The sequence below is a fragment of the Selaginella moellendorffii genome, unplaced genomic scaffold, assembly GCF_000143415.4.
Source record: "Selaginella moellendorffii unplaced genomic scaffold, v1.0 SELMOscaffold_119, whole genome shotgun sequence".
Classification (NCBI taxonomy): domain Eukaryota; kingdom Viridiplantae; phylum Streptophyta; class Lycopodiopsida; order Selaginellales; family Selaginellaceae; genus Selaginella; species Selaginella moellendorffii.
The window spans coordinates 65,639-80,542 of NW_003314380.1; the positions used below are offsets into that span (position 1 = coordinate 65,639).

At 51.2% G+C, this 14,904-nt stretch overlaps 8 protein-coding genes across 9 annotated transcripts; 5 read left to right on the forward strand and 3 right to left on the reverse strand.

The window, feature by feature from the left end:
- The first annotated feature begins 151 nt into the window (after window positions 1–151).
- LOC9639538 (inositol 3-kinase) lies at window positions 152–1,383 on the forward strand. The gene is made up of 2 exons (XM_024665166.1): window positions 152–1,051; window positions 1,129–1,383. Exons 1-2 carry the CDS (start codon window positions 152–154, stop codon window positions 1,171–1,173), a joined length of 945 nt encoding a protein of 314 aa, XP_024520934.1. The 3' UTR covers window positions 1,174–1,383.
- An 11-nt stretch (window positions 1,384–1,394) lies between these two features.
- On the reverse strand, window positions 1,395–2,642 carry LOC9639475. Its single transcript, XM_002991377.2, has one exon. It carries the CDS (start codon window positions 2,473–2,475, stop codon window positions 1,576–1,578), a length of 900 nt encoding a protein of 299 aa, XP_002991423.1. The 5' UTR covers window positions 2,476–2,642; the 3' UTR covers window positions 1,395–1,575.
- Window positions 2,643–3,186: 544 nt separating this feature from the next.
- LOC9639539 (GDSL esterase/lipase APG) lies at window positions 3,187–4,616 on the reverse strand. The gene is made up of 5 exons (XM_002991378.2): window positions 4,365–4,616; window positions 4,166–4,293; window positions 3,844–4,077; window positions 3,512–3,767; window positions 3,187–3,437 (listed from the first exon to the last, which is right to left on the reverse strand). The coding sequence occupies exons 1-5, from the start codon at window positions 4,585–4,587 to the stop codon at window positions 3,244–3,246; spliced, it is 1,035 nt and encodes a 344-aa protein (XP_002991424.1). The 5' UTR covers window positions 4,588–4,616; the 3' UTR covers window positions 3,187–3,243.
- A 247-nt stretch (window positions 4,617–4,863) lies between these two features.
- LOC9639540 (WD repeat-containing protein GTS1) lies at window positions 4,864–6,456 on the forward strand. The gene is made up of 8 exons (XM_024665155.1): window positions 4,864–5,000; window positions 5,047–5,251; window positions 5,308–5,403; window positions 5,471–5,545; window positions 5,608–5,718; window positions 5,771–5,862; window positions 5,913–5,997; window positions 6,056–6,456. The coding sequence occupies exons 1-8, from the start codon at window positions 4,888–4,890 to the stop codon at window positions 6,419–6,421; spliced, it is 1,143 nt and encodes a 380-aa protein (XP_024520923.1). The 5' UTR covers window positions 4,864–4,887; the 3' UTR covers window positions 6,422–6,456.
- Window positions 6,457–6,594: 138 nt separating this feature from the next.
- Window positions 6,595–8,822, forward strand: LOC9639476 (E3 ubiquitin-protein ligase RNF6). 2 transcript variants are annotated; one of them, XR_002991080.1, is made up of 3 exons: window positions 6,595–6,636; window positions 6,697–8,359; window positions 8,508–8,822. XR_002991080.1 is itself a non-coding variant. In XM_002991315.2 (2 exons), exon 2 carries the CDS (start codon window positions 6,717–6,719, stop codon window positions 8,253–8,255), a length of 1,539 nt encoding a protein of 512 aa, XP_002991361.1. In that variant the 5' UTR covers window positions 6,595–6,636; window positions 6,697–6,716; the 3' UTR covers window positions 8,256–8,398. The 2 variants fall into 2 exon arrangements, 1 of the variants encoding a protein (XP_002991361.1); XM_002991315.2 differs by lacking the exon at window positions 8,508–8,822 and having other exon boundaries at window positions 6,697–8,398.
- Window positions 8,367–11,315, reverse strand: LOC9639477 (arabinosyltransferase XEG113). Its single transcript, XM_024665153.1, has 13 exons — window positions 11,048–11,315; window positions 10,637–10,921; window positions 10,370–10,575; window positions 10,190–10,295; window positions 9,868–10,127; window positions 9,676–9,805; window positions 9,524–9,618; window positions 9,343–9,396; window positions 9,177–9,290; window positions 9,021–9,119; window positions 8,860–8,967; window positions 8,709–8,795; window positions 8,367–8,649 (listed from the first exon to the last, which is right to left on the reverse strand). Exons 1-13 carry the CDS (start codon window positions 11,229–11,231, stop codon window positions 8,479–8,481), a joined length of 1,899 nt encoding a protein of 632 aa, XP_024520921.1. The 5' UTR covers window positions 11,232–11,315; the 3' UTR covers window positions 8,367–8,478.
- A 416-nt stretch (window positions 11,316–11,731) lies between these two features.
- LOC9639541 (carbonic anhydrase) lies at window positions 11,732–12,977 on the forward strand. The gene is made up of 7 exons (XM_024665216.1): window positions 11,732–11,843; window positions 11,930–12,135; window positions 12,208–12,314; window positions 12,371–12,479; window positions 12,534–12,671; window positions 12,737–12,787; window positions 12,843–12,977. Exons 1-7 carry the CDS (start codon window positions 11,762–11,764, stop codon window positions 12,903–12,905), a joined length of 756 nt encoding a protein of 251 aa, XP_024520984.1. The 5' UTR covers window positions 11,732–11,761; the 3' UTR covers window positions 12,906–12,977.
- Window positions 12,964–14,532, forward strand: LOC112342804. Its single transcript, XM_024665215.1, has 6 exons — window positions 12,964–13,405; window positions 13,603–13,781; window positions 13,876–13,965; window positions 14,050–14,122; window positions 14,188–14,296; window positions 14,363–14,532. The coding sequence occupies exons 1-6, from the start codon at window positions 13,058–13,060 to the stop codon at window positions 14,470–14,472; spliced, it is 909 nt and encodes a 302-aa protein (XP_024520983.1). The 5' UTR covers window positions 12,964–13,057; the 3' UTR covers window positions 14,473–14,532.
- The last annotated feature ends 372 nt before the right edge of the window (window positions 14,533–14,904 follow it).

Genomic DNA, 14,904 nt, shown 5'->3' on the forward strand with positions numbered 1-14,904 from the left:
CTAAAACAGGTAAACCCTTAAACTAAAACCCTAATTCTTAACACAAAGTGCCACCTGGCAGCACTACAGAGTGCCACGTGGTATTCCACATTGTCCTAAAAAGCCCTAAATATTCGTCTCCTCTTTCCTCTTCGCGTGAAACTAGAGGAGCATGCTAGGGCATTCAATGGACGAAGAGGATGACGGCATCGTGGAGTCCAACGGCTGCGATGGGCCAGGGCTCGCTGGGCCGATCCTCATTGTGGGGAACTACTGCCACGACACGATCATCACTCGATCCTCGCGCACCGATACCCTGGGCGGATCGGCGGGTTACCTGGTGAATGTCCTCGACGCTCTTGGCGTGGAATCGGAGGTAATCTCCAAGGTCGGCCCGGATTTCGCCTATCGGTCTAGGGTATCGCATCCGCCAGTGGTTGTCGAGCGATCGGCGACGACGCACTTCGTGGCGGATTACACAGGCGCCGAGGATGAAGATCGCGTGCTGCGAGCGGTCAAGATGTGCGATCCAATTGTCTCGTCGGATTTCGGCGGCGCTCGGCGGAGCCGCTATGGGATCGGCCTGGCAGCGGGCGTCGCCGGCGAGATTCTGCCCGAGGCGCTGGAGAGGATTATCAAGCTGTGCGATCGGGTGATCGTGGATCTCCAGGCGCTCATCCGGCTCATCGATCCGGTGACGGGAGTGGTCAAATATCGCAAGCTCGAGGACACGGAGTTCTATGGGATGCTAGACAGGGTTTCTTTCGTCAAGGCGGCCCAGTCCGAGGCCAAGTACATCGATCTGGAGAACGCTCGCCAAAAGACGTGTGTGATCGTCACAAACGGTGACAAAGGCAGCACGGTCTACATCAAGAGCAACGAGTATCACGTCCCGGCGTTTCCGGCGAGCGAGCTCGATCCAACTGGTGCTGGAGATAGTTTCTTGGGTGGATTCACTGCGGGGCTCTATCGAGGCCTGTCCGTCGAGAAGGCTGTGGTGGTGGGGAATTATTTTGGAGCGCTCGCTGTGTCTCATGTGGGAATTCCTACGCTCACGCAGTTCCAAGTCAAGGTAATGCTGTTTCTTTTTCCTCTAGGATCTAGCTTCTCTTCGTTTGATCTTGTCTGGGCTTTTGTTCTTCGGTGTAGGATTCAGATAAACTTTTTTCTGGCAACGATTGTAGGCTTGCCTGAGCAACCTTTGCTACAGCGGCATAGTACAATTCTTATTTTTTCTTGATCCAGAAGAATTCCAGATATACAGCAGGCAATAAACATAAGAGAGGGGCTTATGATTCTCCTCACGACAGCGTAAGGTTGCAATGATGTTTGCGATGATCTTTGCTAATCACTGTATGTTGACTAAGCCATAGCTCGAAAGAAGGTGAGCGAGAGTAAAGCTTATGCTCGAGTTACACGTGAAGGAAACTTCCATTTTCACTATATCATACATTCAAGAAACAAAACCAAAGACGCACAAAGCACAGGTATGGTTTCTGTTACAGATTGACTCTTTTCCAGACTCGCAAAGTTTTGTAACTTCGATCGATCGTCGTCAAAGGTTCTATACTCCTTTTCTTTTTATTTCTTGGGCTCCTAGTACTGAGCTTGCTTCGTGATCGGTTTCATAGGTATGGAGCTCCCATTACTGGACTCGATGTCCACAACTGGCAGATGTTCGTAGCCACCACCACTGCTTCTCCTCCTGGCGACTCCACAGTAGAGAAACGAGCTCACCACCATCGCCACCAGGAGGTGACAGATAAAAGCCAGGTCCACGAGCGAGAAGGCCCGAGCTCTAGCTTCCTCGAGATCACACTTGGTGCTTCCTCCAACTCCTCGCGGAAGATCCAGCAGCTGGTGGCAGCCCTCCGGCGTGAAGCTCTTGACGAAGAGCGTCAAGCCTGACTGCACGAGCCACGATCCCTGCAGAAGGATCGACTCGGTCAACACCAGATCGGCGAGGATGGCAGTGGGTTTCCAGGCCAGCAGCGCCGCTGAGATCGAGCACGCCGCCGCGAGGTTGGAGAGGATGGCATTGCATTTCCCCTCAAGATCCTGGCCGTGCTGGGACAGAACCATCCACTCGATCCCAAACGCTACCGCGGAGAGGAGGAAGGCTGCTTCGGCGGGGAGTGGAAGCCACAGCGTCGTGTCACTGACGAGCAGCACGACGACGAGGAACAGGAAGCCGAGGAGCATGGCGGCGCGCTGGAAGTCGACGACCCGGGTGTTGGGGGCGCCGATCTGGAGGAGGGCCTGGAAATCGGTGGAGGCGGCCAGCTCGTAGACAATGGCGATGGGAAGAGCGAGGAGGAGGATGTAGAGCTCGAGGTGCTTGATCCGGCCGCGGAGGCCGGCGACCGGGTGCCATAGCCTGGCGGAGTAGTCGCGGGGCGAGCGAATGTAGGTGGAGATCGCGCGGAGCTGGTGCCAGAAGCCGATGGCGATGAGAAAGATACCTGGTAGAGCGTGGGCAGCGAGCGTCCCCCCCATGGCGCCGAGCGAGAAGAGCCCTAGATTAAAACACGCTTAAGAAAATGGACGTTTAAGTGTGACTGACTAAACTCGATGGGGAGCTTAGCCAAGCCATAGTATAATTTCACGAAACATGACCATTGTCTGAGGTACCATCGATTAAATCAAGATATCACAAGCTCTTCAGAGTTGCTGCATGGAGAAGAAAAGGCCAAAAAACTTATATGTGATACGTGTCAGCTGCTCGCCAAACTCAATGCAAAGTTGTGGTGCAAGACTAGTAAAAAAGCCGATTTTTTGTTTGTAGAAAGAGTGTTCTGACAAATGAAACCAACCTTTTAACAAAGGAATAAGTCCTGTGCATTTGCCTTAACAGGGGATATGCTGCCTGCATTGAGTTCTTTTCACTGAAGAATATAACCTGTTTGCCTTAATAGGAGAATTGCTGCATTGCGCTCTTCTCATTAAAACATCCTACCAATTTTTCTTTCACAAGAGTTGGCTGATTGATTGCAATGAGCTGTTGCTGTTCTTTTTATTACATCCAAACATATAACTTGAATCGATACACCTCAATGTCTATCTCATGCTTGGTGCTGCGAGACCATGTAAACAGTATATGAATGAATCTAGATCCTGTACAGTTTTAAACAATACATGAATGAATGAAAGCGGCAAGAGGTGATTCTGCTTCACACCCAACCCAAGAACAAATCCTGTGCATTTGCCTTAACAACAAAGGATCATCCTCTTTTCATTAATATATCCTACACAGAGCTCTCTCTTTCACAGGAGTTGGCCAATTCCCTGGTTGAAAGCAGTATTTGCAATGAGCTGATTCATGGTGCTGGTTGGGTGAAAGCTGTCCCAGAACACGTACTTGCTGGCATTGCTGCACGTCCCGATTGAATGCTCGTTACAAAGGATGCTGACGGCCAGCCTGCCGATGCCGCAACACCCAGTGGTGGTCTGCTCAAACCCTGCAAGTCGATCAAACAATCAGTATCGCTCCACCGAAGCAGTTGTTCTGATCGATCGATCACCCCTTACGCACCGTTCTTGGAAGGGTTCTTGATAACGTCCTCGACCAGCGGGTAGATGTCAATGTAGGCGAGCTTGATGTCCTTGAGGCTCGCTCTGATCGATGTCACTGTCGAGTTGAGCGCCCGATTGAAGAGGCGGGCGTCGCGGTTGGCGAAGTCGACGCAGCTGAGCGATCCTTTCCCGTAGAGGGTGACCATCGATGGCAGGCATCCCAGCGGCGCCATGCTCACCACCGCGATCCTGCGAGCACCCAAGCTGTAGAGCGCCTGGCGATGCGATGGAGATGAGAAATCGATATCGGTATCGATGGAGCGAGAGAATTGAAACAAGAGTGGAGGCTACCTTGGTGAATTGGGTGAAGGAGCTGAGGAGCAGCGAGCGAAAGGCGTTCCTGCTATACTTCTCCTGGACGAGGGGATTGACGTAGTAATTCGCGACGTAATCGTTGCTGCCAGTGCTCAATGTGTAGACCCCCTGCGAGATGATGTTCGTCGCATTCGCCTTCCCGACGATCTTGACGAGATTCTGCGTGTAGGATTTGAACCACTGGAGCTGGCCATCCAGGCCTGGCACATTCTGCTCAAGCACAAGAACAGCGAAAACAGAGGATTGATAAGAAAAACAGAGAACACTGTGCTGTTCTTGGCAAATTTTCGAAAATCACCAGCGTCGCTCCAGTCTCTGACAGGTATCCAGATCCTCCCGTTGCGAAATTCACACCCGTGACGATGTTTTGCCCCTTGGCTGAGGGATCCAAGTATGGGAGAGCGAGCGGCAGTCCCAGCAAAGCCGCTGCAAACAACGCACATTTGCCCGAATCGATCGCTGCAACATATGAAGAAACAAGGAATCCATCCACTCACCGAGATAATCCGAGGGAGTCCTCCCGTTGCTGAATCGCCCAGTGGGCTGCTTGGTGTCGAAGTCCCGGCCATAGGGCGGGAAATTGGCCCGGAAGATCGTCTTGAGGTAGTCGTTGTTGCCGGCATCGACAGTGGAATCGCCAAACGTGAAGGCCGCGGGGATGAGCTGCGCGCGCGAGACCGAGAGAGAGCAGAAAAGGAGAGAAATCGCCAGGGAAATCATCGTCCAGGCGCGCGCCTCGATCGAAGAAGGCAGAAGAAACTCGAATAGGACAGTGGTGATCCCCCCTTCCTCGTCGCCCCTTTGTACTCCACTGGCATCGTTGAGTGGGAGACACCCATTAAAGCTAGAGGACGGGAGGACAGGCTTTCTACTCTTTGGCGTTGGGATCGTCTCCTTCCTCCTCCTTGAAGGCCTCGGTTCTTTAATGCACCGGAGTGTGAGGTGCACGAAGACGGAATATCTCCCGACGGCGTGGGATATTCTGTCTGCTGGGTTTAGGGTTTTGGCATTCCAGGGCCGATGGAGAGCGCGAGTACTGGCGGAGGCTCGCAGCGCTACAGCCTCAAGAAGGCGATCCAGGCGAGCTTCGGCGCGCCGGACAATCCGGATTACATCTTCGACATCTCGACCAGGTATGGCGCCCTTGGATCTCGCTTTGATCTCCGGGATTTCTTTCAGTGGGGATAGCATGATGGCCGTGTCCCTGTCCACGAATGGGATCAAGCTCTATTCTCCTGTCAAGGACAAGCTGCTTGGGGAATTATCGGGTCACACCAGTACCATTACAGACATTGCCTTTCCTAGTCCTTTGGCGCCCCATAAGTTGTGTTCTTCTTCCACGGATGGAACGCTAAGAATTTGGGATACGCGAACGCACAGACAGGTCTGTGTGTATAGTTTTTACTTTCCTTCTAAGATTTTCCCTTTTCCTATCTACAGATAGGCTGTCTAAAATCTCCATCTCCTAGAGAACTGTGGAGTTTTAGCTTAGGTGGGATGAGTGGAAACTTGATCGCTGCTGGAAGCCAAGCACAGGTACTTCCACTAAAGGCTTAACAGGAACTTTGGAAATACTGCCTCCAGTACTGTGCTGTTTGTGCAGATTATGTTCTGGGACTGGAGAACCAAGAAGCAATTAGGATGCTTAGAGGAATGCCACACTGAGGACGTCACACAGGTCTGTCTAGCAGAAAGGAGAAAAAGAAAGAGAGCTGGAATTTTTCTGACTGTGCTTGACAGGTACGGTTCCATCCAAACAAAATGGACAAGCTTCTTTCTGCATCAGTGGATGGTTTGATGTGCGCGATCGATACGAGTGGAGGCATCAATGACGACGAGGGCCTAGATTCTGTAAGCTTATTCTTTATTCTCTCGCTAGCTGTGAAATCGCTGGATCACGCAGGTCTTGAGCGTGGGTACTTCAGTTGCGAGGATAGGATTCTATGGCGAATCTAATGAGAAAGTTTGGTGCCTAACTCATACAGAGTCCTTGAGGTAACTAGCACTATCTCGTTACTGGATCTCAAGTCTTGGTCATCCTGCAGCGTTTGGAACTTCGAAGAGAAGAGGCTAGAGGCAGACTTTGGAGACACGAGATCGAGAGCTTCCGCTGCATGGTCACTAACACCTGTAAGTATACTTCTTTCCACGATAGATTCGTCTCTCACGGCAGCAAGCATCGACACAGGTTAACTACTTGATCGACTGCCACTACTCCCCGACACTAGACGGCCTGTGCCTCGTAGCAGGAACTCTCGGGGGCACGATTGGAATGTTCCCGGTGAACTACACGAAATGCGGTGGTGACACGCACTGCTCCGGCCAGATCGGCCCAGTTTGCTCGGTTCTGGAAGGAGGTCACACCGCAGTCGTCCGGAGCGTGAAAACTTTCGATCAAAGCGAGCTCTTTTGCTGGTCCGGCGGCGAAGATGGACGGCTTTGCAGCTGGAGCAAACCGAGCTCGAGCTCCGAGTTTGAGAGCAGTGCTTGGGTTTCGAGCAATCTGGTGCTCAAGAGGGCCAAGCAATCCAACAAGAGACATGTCCCTTATTGATGACGTGTAATGACAAGTGTGCTGCCTTATAGTGACGTGCCAAGTGTCCGGACCGCCACGTCGTGACTCGTGTCTTAAAGTGTTACACGTCGGCAGATATGTCTGACGTGTCGGAGCGATTGCTCCAAAGGCATACATTTTCCACTGAAAAGCAGATCCATAGTGTTCTTAGGGTTAGGGCGCGTAGGGAGAAAGGGTTTTCTTCGCCTGGGGATGTGAGTCTCTTTCTCGCGATTCCGGGAGGTTTTGATCTGTGTTGATCGGCTTGGCTGCAGATCGATCCATAGCGAGCGCCATGGCAGATCATACCGCACAGGCGAGCAGCGGCGGCGATGGCGATGAGAGCCCGAGGTATTTCTGCTACCAATGCGAGAAGGAGGTAGCTGTGGCGGGGGCCCAGGACGGCATGACATGCGCCGAGTGTGAGGGTGGATTTGTGGAGGCCATCGCGACGGCGGCAGCTGCGGCTCCAGAATTTGGCCGCCAGTCGAGGCGGCGGCGCAGGAGAGCTCACGACACCATCCCTCTCAGCGACGCCCTGGAGCATATGTATCCCCACCAGATGCTCCAGATGGTCCAGATCCTTCTCGAGGCGTCGAGGGCGAACAGCCGGCAAGGGGCTTCCAGCGATGCCGCGGGGGCCAATGCGCTGGAGATCGAGAATGGTGGACCGAATCCTCCTGGCGACACTGTTGAAGAGGGCGAATTGCCTGCTCGATCTGGAGGGGAGGAAGCGCCTGGAACAGCTGCTGAAGGTCGCGTGATGATCGTCCGGGAGCGGCAGCTCGGGCAGGACGATCTCTCTGAGGAGCACGAGAGCGACAGTGAGACCGGTGGCTTGCGGCTGGAGCTGGAGGGCTTTGATCTCAACGAGGACGACGACGAGTGGGAAGAGGCCGAGGAGGAGGAGGACGGAGGAGTGATCACCCACACCACCAGGATCGATGCGGACGTGGTTGGCGACGACTCTGGCGGCGATCGGGAGGAGCGAGTGAGCAGGGCCAGGAACAACCTCACTTTCTACATGAGGGAGATCTTCCAGAACTTGTTGGAGCAGAACCTCGAGGTCCGGCTGGAGCTCCCGGACGTGTACCTGGGCAACCCGGGCGACTACCTCGACTCTAGAGGATTCGAGCAGCTCCTCCAGCAGCTGGCGGAGAACGACACCACCCGGCGCGGTGCTCCCCCGGCGGCCAAGTCGGCAGTGGACGAGCTGGAGATGGTGAAGATCGCGCAGCACCACATAGACAGCGGGATCGCGGTGTGCGCTATATGCAAGGAGCAGCTGATGCTGGACGAGCCCGCCAAGCAGCTGCCGTGCTTGCACCTCTACCACCAGGACTGCATCCTGCCATGGCTGGGATCGAGAAACTCTTGCCCGGTCTGCCGCTACGAGCTTCCCACGGATGATCCCGACTACGAGGAGCAAAAGAAGGGCCGCAAAGCCCAGGACTCCACTCCTGGCACTGCGGCTAGTGCCACTCCTGCTGCTGCTACTACTACTACCGCTGCTACTACGATTGGTGGCGAAGAGAGCAGCAGTGGTGCCGACCGGGGGCAAAACTCTGGAGGTTCTAGCGAAGAAAGTTGCCGAGATAGCAGCGAGGAAGTGACCAGTGGTGGTGGTGGTGGCGGTGGTGGCTACCGGGGAATATCGCGGAGCTGGCTCATTCTCGCCGTGGGACCAGTGCTGAGCGTGATGGGATTCATGTTTATATCTCTGGCCAACCATCTCGTGGGGAGACAACCCGATCGATTGTTCCAAGAGTTCCAGATGATGTTCCACTCCAACGACGTTCCAGGTACTTCTCAGAGACACTGGTGGTTTCACTGAGGGAGAGATCTCCTGTTCTTCTCTTGTGCTTCACTTTTTTTTTTTTTTTGGTTTCTTCGCTGGTTCGTGAATGGGGGGTGAAGATCCGGTTTCTTCTGCTCCATGTAAGTATGGCCAAGGAATAAAATCTCTTTACTTGCAAACGCACCTTCTTTGTTCTTCGCTCTTTTCGTATGTTTATTTTTTGATAGGGAGGAAAATCTTGTCAAACTTTGTTAAGTTTCTAATCGAAAGGTGGATGATCGTTTTCAGGCCGTGTGGGCGGTAGAGGTTTCCACCCAGGCTTCTCGTCCCAGAAAAAATCGTAGTAAATGTGGCCTCTTTCCAGGCTCTCCAAGCAGCACCATATTGCCGTGTATCTCTGGAGCCGCCTCCTAAACTTTAAAGCTTTGTCCTGACAAAAAGCGCAAGAAAACAGTGAACTGGAAGCACGTTTTGGCTTCACTCACTGACCTTGTCAACAAAGCCGCCAAAAACGTTTTTCATTGTCGAAAAGTCGAGGATTTTGACGTCCTTGTGTCTGGAGAACTCGTCTCTAAGCTGCAAAAAGAAATTTGCCATTGTTTAGAGTGATTTTGAAAGTGACTAGTGTTTACGCTAGTACCTGGGTGTCAGTCATGTTTATCGGTAGTTCGATAGCTCCTTGAGATACTTCCGAGCTACAGTTCTTGCCTCGAGAACACAACCGGATGGATAGCCTCGAGGTTTTTATCTGAAAGAAATCTCTGTGTCAGTGGACAACTTGTTTGTTTATTAGTACTGTACCTCTTGTGGAACTCGAGGATTTTCCAGAAAAGAATACTCCCGGAAGTCTATCGCAGGCCCGAACTCTTCCTCTGGCATATTTTTCAACATATTCGAAACCTGTTGAGCCTGCGGCGTAAGGAAGAGATAGAATAGAACACCGAAGTAAAAGCTTGCCTCGAAAACATGGTCCATGGGACACAAAAACGGCTGTGGTGTTTTCGTGTCGTGCAAAATACCCGGATGACCAAACCACAGTCGATCGTTCCTACACCACATTTCGGGCATCACCTGGAGGAAAATAAATCAGCAAAAAAATGTGAGATGCTTGAACACCACGTACCAAAGTTCGATTCAGAACGTATGCCACAGCAAGCGCTTCCCGCACTCGTTTCATCTGCACCAAACAACTAAACAGTGTGAGCGAGTGATGAAAGAATAAAGCTGTGAGTTCCGCTGCTACAACCGATCCTCAAGGATTAGAAGAAGAACCGCAGTTTGAGAAAAGTACAATGAGAAAATACTTGGTAGTTGACCAACGCGAAATGCGTCTCGACGGAGTGGTTCCCTCCCGTCAGTAGCTCCTTCGGTATGGAAGCGTCGAACGCTATGAAACGCCCTGTAAAGCCGAGAGAAAGCTTACAGATTTGAAAGAATAGAAAGAAGAAACTCTTGCCTTGATAATACTCTGGCTTGTCAAAAAAGAGTTGGGCCTCCCGGAGCCGATGCCTCTTTCCTTCAGTTCCCGCAAACTGGAATGTCGTGTGTACGGCATACACGTCTAGTCCCAGCTGCTTGTACAAATGCTGCCACCATCAAGCAATATCTTTAGAATCTTATCTAATCTTTCAAGCGATAGCATGCGGACCTGTACGAAGTACGTATGTCCACTGCAGAACATGCTCACGGGAAGTATACCGACTTTCAATGTTCTGTCGAAGGCATAAAACAATCCACGGTCGTTGTCGGGATCGACAGCCTCGCGCGTCCCATTTTGAATCAGCTCGTTGAAACCGTTCTGGTCCCAAATCTTTTCATCTTCGAGCTGGATCTGCCAGGCCCGTGCGAACTTCTTCGCGGCTTCAGTTGGCCTCCAGTGAAAAATACCAATGTTGAGAGCCGCATAAGCTGCAAAACAGAGGAAAAAACATGAAACGGAGGGAAACAAAACCATGCGTTCGGAAACTTACATCGTCTCCAATCTTCCAGAGATTCGTCAGTCACAGTCGCTATCACGGCGTCACTAGACACCAAAACATCAGCATCAGGATAGCGCTCCATGTATGGTAATGGATTCTGCAAAACACCCGAGCTGGTTCCAACGTCCGAGAAAAGTGCGAAAGGTCACACGAGACGATGAAAACTCGTACCTTCATCCACACCATGTCAGTGTCACAGAATAAAACTTCGAATCCCATTGCCATGATCGCATTCACCAAGAAAACCTTCTCACGTCCCATTTTATGAAACACGGGAGTTCCCCATCCAACATCAGCAGGATTCATCTCACTGCCCATGTCAAAAACCGGGACACCTTTCCAGAAAAGCTCCTCCAAAATCTTTCGATCCATAGCACCTGATCAAAACAACAAAAGAAAGGTGTACTTAGCTCGAGGCTATGGCAAACTTAGACGTACCAACGAGAAGATTGGTGACACCAACATCAGTTAAGTGCCTCACCCAAGTCAGCACAAAGTCCTCGAATGCGTGGTTCGCGAAAGTCACCATGATCACGTTCTTCTTCGCCCGAAACTCCACCATTTCTTTCGAGAGCACAAACGCCTCGCGGGGTGGAAGCTCTGATCCATGCGGAGGAATTTCCCAGATAGCCTTCTTGAGCACGTCGTGATTCATAAACTTCTTGGGATCACGCACAGTGGTCGGATCCTCACGGCCACCTCTCTCCTTTAATTTCGTCTCATCTAGCAAAGACCGGCAGTGAGTGAATGAGATCCACTAAATTGGTTGCTTGCAAAAGAGAGAAAGATAACATAAAGAACAAAAACTCGAGCGAGGGCTCCAAGATCGCGAGCTGGAATCTCACTCACCAGGCAAAGGCGGCGACGAAAGAATGTAGGAGGACCGCGAGGCAGCTCCGAAATTCACCGATCGACCATAGCCCTGGACCGCCCGCGACAAGACCTCCCAGTAGACAGGGCGTCCCAGATAGTAGGAGAAGATCACGAAGGCCGCTAGGGCGCCAAGCTTGGCGCCGATGGACAGCCGCTTCATTGCGATCGATCGGCGGGATCGACCGGTTTCTTGGATCAGCGCGACAACATTGGACTACCTAGCCGCCACAGCCAGTTGACCGGATCCAACGCGGCGGACGGAATATCCCCGGCGCGGCATATGCCGTCATGACGGGAATTCAAGGAACCCTAAACCCATAAAAACGAAGGCTGGGTGGCTCATCCCTCGTCCGTGAATGCGCCGGTGAGCTACCTCCAAAAAGGAGGAGATTTTCGTTATGGAATCGATCCAGGAGAGACGAAAGTGTGGGAGGGAATATGAATCTTTCCAGGTTTGCACAAATGGGGATTTTTTTGGGACCGCACCGATGGGAAGAGATAGAGAGCAATGTCGGTGTGTACAACGCGCACTCGGAGATGGGGTAAAGAAAAGCTCCCTGTGGCTTTGCTTTGTACGTGACAAGGACGTAGCCAGCGGCCTCGCTTTCTTAAGAGCAATGCAATCAAAGCGCGAGAAAAACTCCAAGAAGAGCAAGAAGACGAAGATAAAAAGGAAAGGTCTGCTGAACGATGAGAATGCTGCTTGGATTGCCACAGTTCTGGACTCTTCCGCTGCTCGTCGTCATCTTGTCTCAATGCTCGCTTGCACTGGGTATGTCATCTTTTAGTTTTCTGTGGATGAAGTTGATCTCTTTGTTTGAGATCCCTCGACTTTGATTGTTTTTGTGTTGCTTGCAGTGATCGACTATAGTTACGTTGGAGCTCGAGGTCCAAGACACTGGGGCGATCTCAAGAGCGACTGGAAAGAGTGTAGCGATGGAAAGGCGCAGTCGCCGATTGCCATCCGAAGCAAGCACGCCGAGCTAAACTCCAGCTTGCCAGGCCTGCGAGCCCACTACCAGAGCAGCGTTTGCTCCATCGCTTCCAGCCAGTACATTTTCAAGGCAAATCCAGAGAAACTCCAGAAGTTTTTGTGATCCATCATTCACAAGTTTATGTTCGTTCTCCTTGCTCAGGTGTTCATTGCTGGAGCACACTGCACACTTCCACTCAACCGGGCAACATATACGCTCACAGATTTCCACTTCCACATCCCAAGCGAGCACACCGTGGATGGAACTCGGTAAACTTAAGAAAATCTCTATTTTCTTGGTCGAATTCACAGAGAGAGATTCACAGCTTCCCGCTGGAGCTTCACTTGGTTCACAAGGTAGCACCAAATTCATCGCAGATCACAGTGGTGTCTAAGCTCTTCAAGCTCGGAAGGAGCGATCCACTGCTCGATCAAGTCAGTAGCGTTGGGATAAAAGAAAGTATAGCCGCTAACGCACTAATGCTCCAGATACTCAAGCTCAAAGGAGGAAACGCTACCATCAACCTCTCCAACTATATCAATCTTCACGGAGGTTATTACCGATACCTTGGATCGCTCACAACTCCACCCTGCAGCGAAGGGATTCTTTGGACAATACTGAAGAAGGTTTGCTCTCAAAATCACTCTTTTTCTTCATTTTTTTTCTTGCGAAACCATCACATTTTCTACAGACGGGAACAGTTTCTAGCAGCCAGATCAAAAGGGTCATAGCTCTCCTGCAGGTAAACTGTTAAAAATCATTTTTTTAGATGGATATTTTCTATGGTTTTGCAACAGGGGAAAAACGCAAGGCCACTCCAGAAGATCAACAAAAGAGCCATTTACAAGCACTCTTCGTGAAATATGTCAGAAGAATCCAAAGAAAAAAAATGCATTGTCCAAAGAAACTAAATGACAATAAGTTTTGAGTTAGGGCTTTGGGCTTATCAACGAACGGCTTCGATGGATCTAATCGAACGGCTGTAGATCGGGGAGATTTGAGGTTTTCGGCTATGGAGGAGGAGGAGGCACACCCCGGCAGCGCTGCTTGTGATTTCCCAGTGCTACGCGTGGTCGGCGCATTGGAACGTGTGAGGCCGCTCCCGGCGGGGCGGCATTCTCTGCTGGCTCGGATCGCGCGAGGTGCGCGCTCCGTCTTGGATCACCGGCCGGAGGATTCCGTGGCGCTCAATGCCGAGCGCGCAATGCTGCTCTTCAGCTCCGCCGCGCTGGGGTCTCGAATCAGCGGCCCCCTAGGTCGGAATTCTTCTCCTCCCGGTAATATCTCTTCCAGGCCTAAAGAAATTAGAGAGAGAGGGAATGATCCGGACAAGAGGCTGCGTCTCACTGGCTCCCACGCTGTAAGTTTTCCACGATCTTCCTTGCAAAATTCTAGTTTTGATTGTTATTGATCAACTTTTCTTTCAAAGTTCTAGTTTTCTTCGATCGTTCCAGAGTGTAACTTTCTTGGTTTTTTGTTTGAAAGTTCTGGTTTTCTTCAATCGTTCTAATGGAGAACTGACTGTTTTCGATCAACTTTCTTCGTTTTTCTTTCTAGATTGGATCGAGAACCATGGTGGACAGTGTGATCGAGGGGACGAGCATCCAATTCACAGAGCTCCGTGTGAGAATTATCCACACGCCTCCAATCCCTCGACTTGCGGATGGACGAATCTCTCTCACCGCTGGGACTGACTTGCGTTGTCGCCATCGTGTCGCCGTGGAGAGCATGATGTGGTGCAAAACTGCTGTAATTTTTTAGCACCAATCAGTGTGTGTTCTTTCACATACTTCTTTTCTTACGTTTTTCTTTTTTTGTTCTTCATTGCAGTTCTCAAGACGATAAACATTCCTTGTCGAGCATCGTTTCCAGCACCGACTTTTCGTCGCCACCGGCCTGGGGGATTGCAACCTCTCACAAGTGAGTAAATCTTATTCTATTTCTTCAGTTCTTTCAAGCAAAGAGATACGATTTTCTATGCCATTTGTTTTTCGGCTTGTGCAGATTTGCCAGAGGATTAAGCGTGTTTTCCAGATACAGCAACGATCACTACGCCGGGAAGAGCGTGATCTTGCAGGTATGTTCGTGCAGCTTCCACGACGATGCGAGAGAAAATTTAAATGGCATTTACTTGTCGTACAGGCTGTTCAGAGGCACGGGAGGAATACTATATCGCCGATCTGCTCAGTTGCCTCTAAAGGGCGAGTGCAAGCTGGAATCACATGGAAGAGCACCATTCACTGCAGCAAAGGTTGTTTTTCTTCTCTTCCATTGTTTTCTTTACAAATTCGTGTGTGCTCGCCTGTTCTCTTCCCAGAGAATGGAAGCGAGGATTTTTTCCAGGTGAAAGCGCTCTGGAGCCAAAAAGGCGCCTTCTCCGTGCTCTTGAAAGCCCAGCTCGGGGATCCAGTAGAATGGTCGCAGTGAGCAAAGAGAAAAAGAGATTTTTTATGTAAATAAGAGATTAAAAAAAGCTTTTCCAGCCAATCAGCAAGCCGAGAAAAGCGAGAAAACGCGAGAAAATACCGATTTTTCGGAGCTCGCCAGCCAAGTGAAGCGACAGTATCTCAGTTCTTCCCTAAAATAGCGGGAGTCAACTGAAAGAACACGCTGCCCGGCGGTTAGGCCGCGCTGCCCGGCAGTTTAGTTAGCGGCATTTCAAAGTAGCGGGCAGCGGGCAGCGCCTATAGCTCCCGACACTCAACTGGAAAGAGTGTTTTGTGCTGCTCTAGTGTCCCCGGCGGCGGCGGCGGCGGCGGGAGCTTTCTTTGCCAATTCTTTGCCAAGATCAAAGGGGAGAGCAACAGCGCTGGATCTAGAGCTCCACCGAGCGAGTGTGAGTGGATTTCTTGGCATGAA

Excerpts from the sequence above, each read along its gene's own strand:
- LOC9639540 (XM_024665155.1), top strand. The coding sequence starts at position 4,888 with ATGGAGAGCGCGAGTACTGGCGGAGGCTCGCAGCGCTACAGCCTCAAG. Across the intron at positions 5,546-5,607 it reads ACACTGAGGACGTCACACAG|GTACGGTTCCATCCAAACAA; the intron begins GTCTGTCTAGCA and ends TGTGCTTGACAG. Across the intron at positions 5,863-5,912 it reads ACTCATACAGAGTCCTTGAG|CGTTTGGAACTTCGAAGAGA; the intron begins GTAACTAGCACT and ends GTCATCCTGCAG.
- LOC9639538 (XM_024665166.1), top strand. The coding sequence starts at position 152 with ATGCTAGGGCATTCAATGGACGAAGAGGATGACGGCATCGTGGAGTCC. Across the intron at positions 1,052-1,128 it reads TCACGCAGTTCCAAGTCAAG|GATTCAGATAAACTTTTTTC; the intron begins GTAATGCTGTTT and ends TCTTCGGTGTAG.
- LOC9639475 (XM_002991377.2), bottom strand. The coding sequence starts at position 2,475 with ATGGGGGGGACGCTCGCTGCCCACGCTCTACCAGGTATCTTTCTCATC.
- LOC9639476 (XM_002991315.2), top strand. The coding sequence starts at position 6,717 with ATGGCAGATCATACCGCACAGGCGAGCAGCGGCGGCGATGGCGATGAG.
- LOC9639477 (XM_024665153.1), bottom strand. The coding sequence starts at position 11,231 with ATGAAGCGGCTGTCCATCGGCGCCAAGCTTGGCGCCCTAGCGGCCTTC. Across the intron at positions 10,922-11,047 it reads TTCGTCGCCGCCTTTGCCTG|ATGAGACGAAATTAAAGGAG; the intron begins GTGAGTGAGATT and ends GGTCTTTGCTAG. Across the intron at positions 10,576-10,636 it reads TGTCACCAATCTTCTCGTTG|GTGCTATGGATCGAAAGATT; the intron begins GTACGTCTAAGT and ends TGTTTTGATCAG.
- LOC9639541 (XM_024665216.1), top strand. The coding sequence starts at position 11,762 with ATGAGAATGCTGCTTGGATTGCCACAGTTCTGGACTCTTCCGCTGCTC. Across the intron at positions 12,672-12,736 it reads TTTGGACAATACTGAAGAAG|ACGGGAACAGTTTCTAGCAG; the intron begins GTTTGCTCTCAA and ends CATTTTCTACAG. Across the intron at positions 12,788-12,842 it reads GGGTCATAGCTCTCCTGCAG|GGGAAAAACGCAAGGCCACT; the intron begins GTAAACTGTTAA and ends GTTTTGCAACAG.
- LOC9639539 (XM_002991378.2), bottom strand. The coding sequence starts at position 4,587 with ATGATTTCCCTGGCGATTTCTCTCCTTTTCTGCTCTCTCTCGGTCTCG. Across the intron at positions 4,294-4,364 it reads GACTCCCTCGGATTATCTCG|CGGCTTTGCTGGGACTGCCG; the intron begins GTGAGTGGATGG and ends CGTTGTTTGCAG. Across the intron at positions 3,438-3,511 it reads CAAGAACCCTTCCAAGAACG|GGTTTGAGCAGACCACCACT; the intron begins GTGCGTAAGGGG and ends ATCGACTTGCAG.
- LOC112342804 (XM_024665215.1), top strand. The coding sequence starts at position 13,058 with ATGGAGGAGGAGGAGGCACACCCCGGCAGCGCTGCTTGTGATTTCCCA. Across the intron at positions 13,406-13,602 it reads GTCTCACTGGCTCCCACGCT|ATTGGATCGAGAACCATGGT; the intron begins GTAAGTTTTCCA and ends TTTTCTTTCTAG. Across the intron at positions 13,966-14,049 it reads GGGATTGCAACCTCTCACAA|ATTTGCCAGAGGATTAAGCG; the intron begins GTGAGTAAATCT and ends CGGCTTGTGCAG.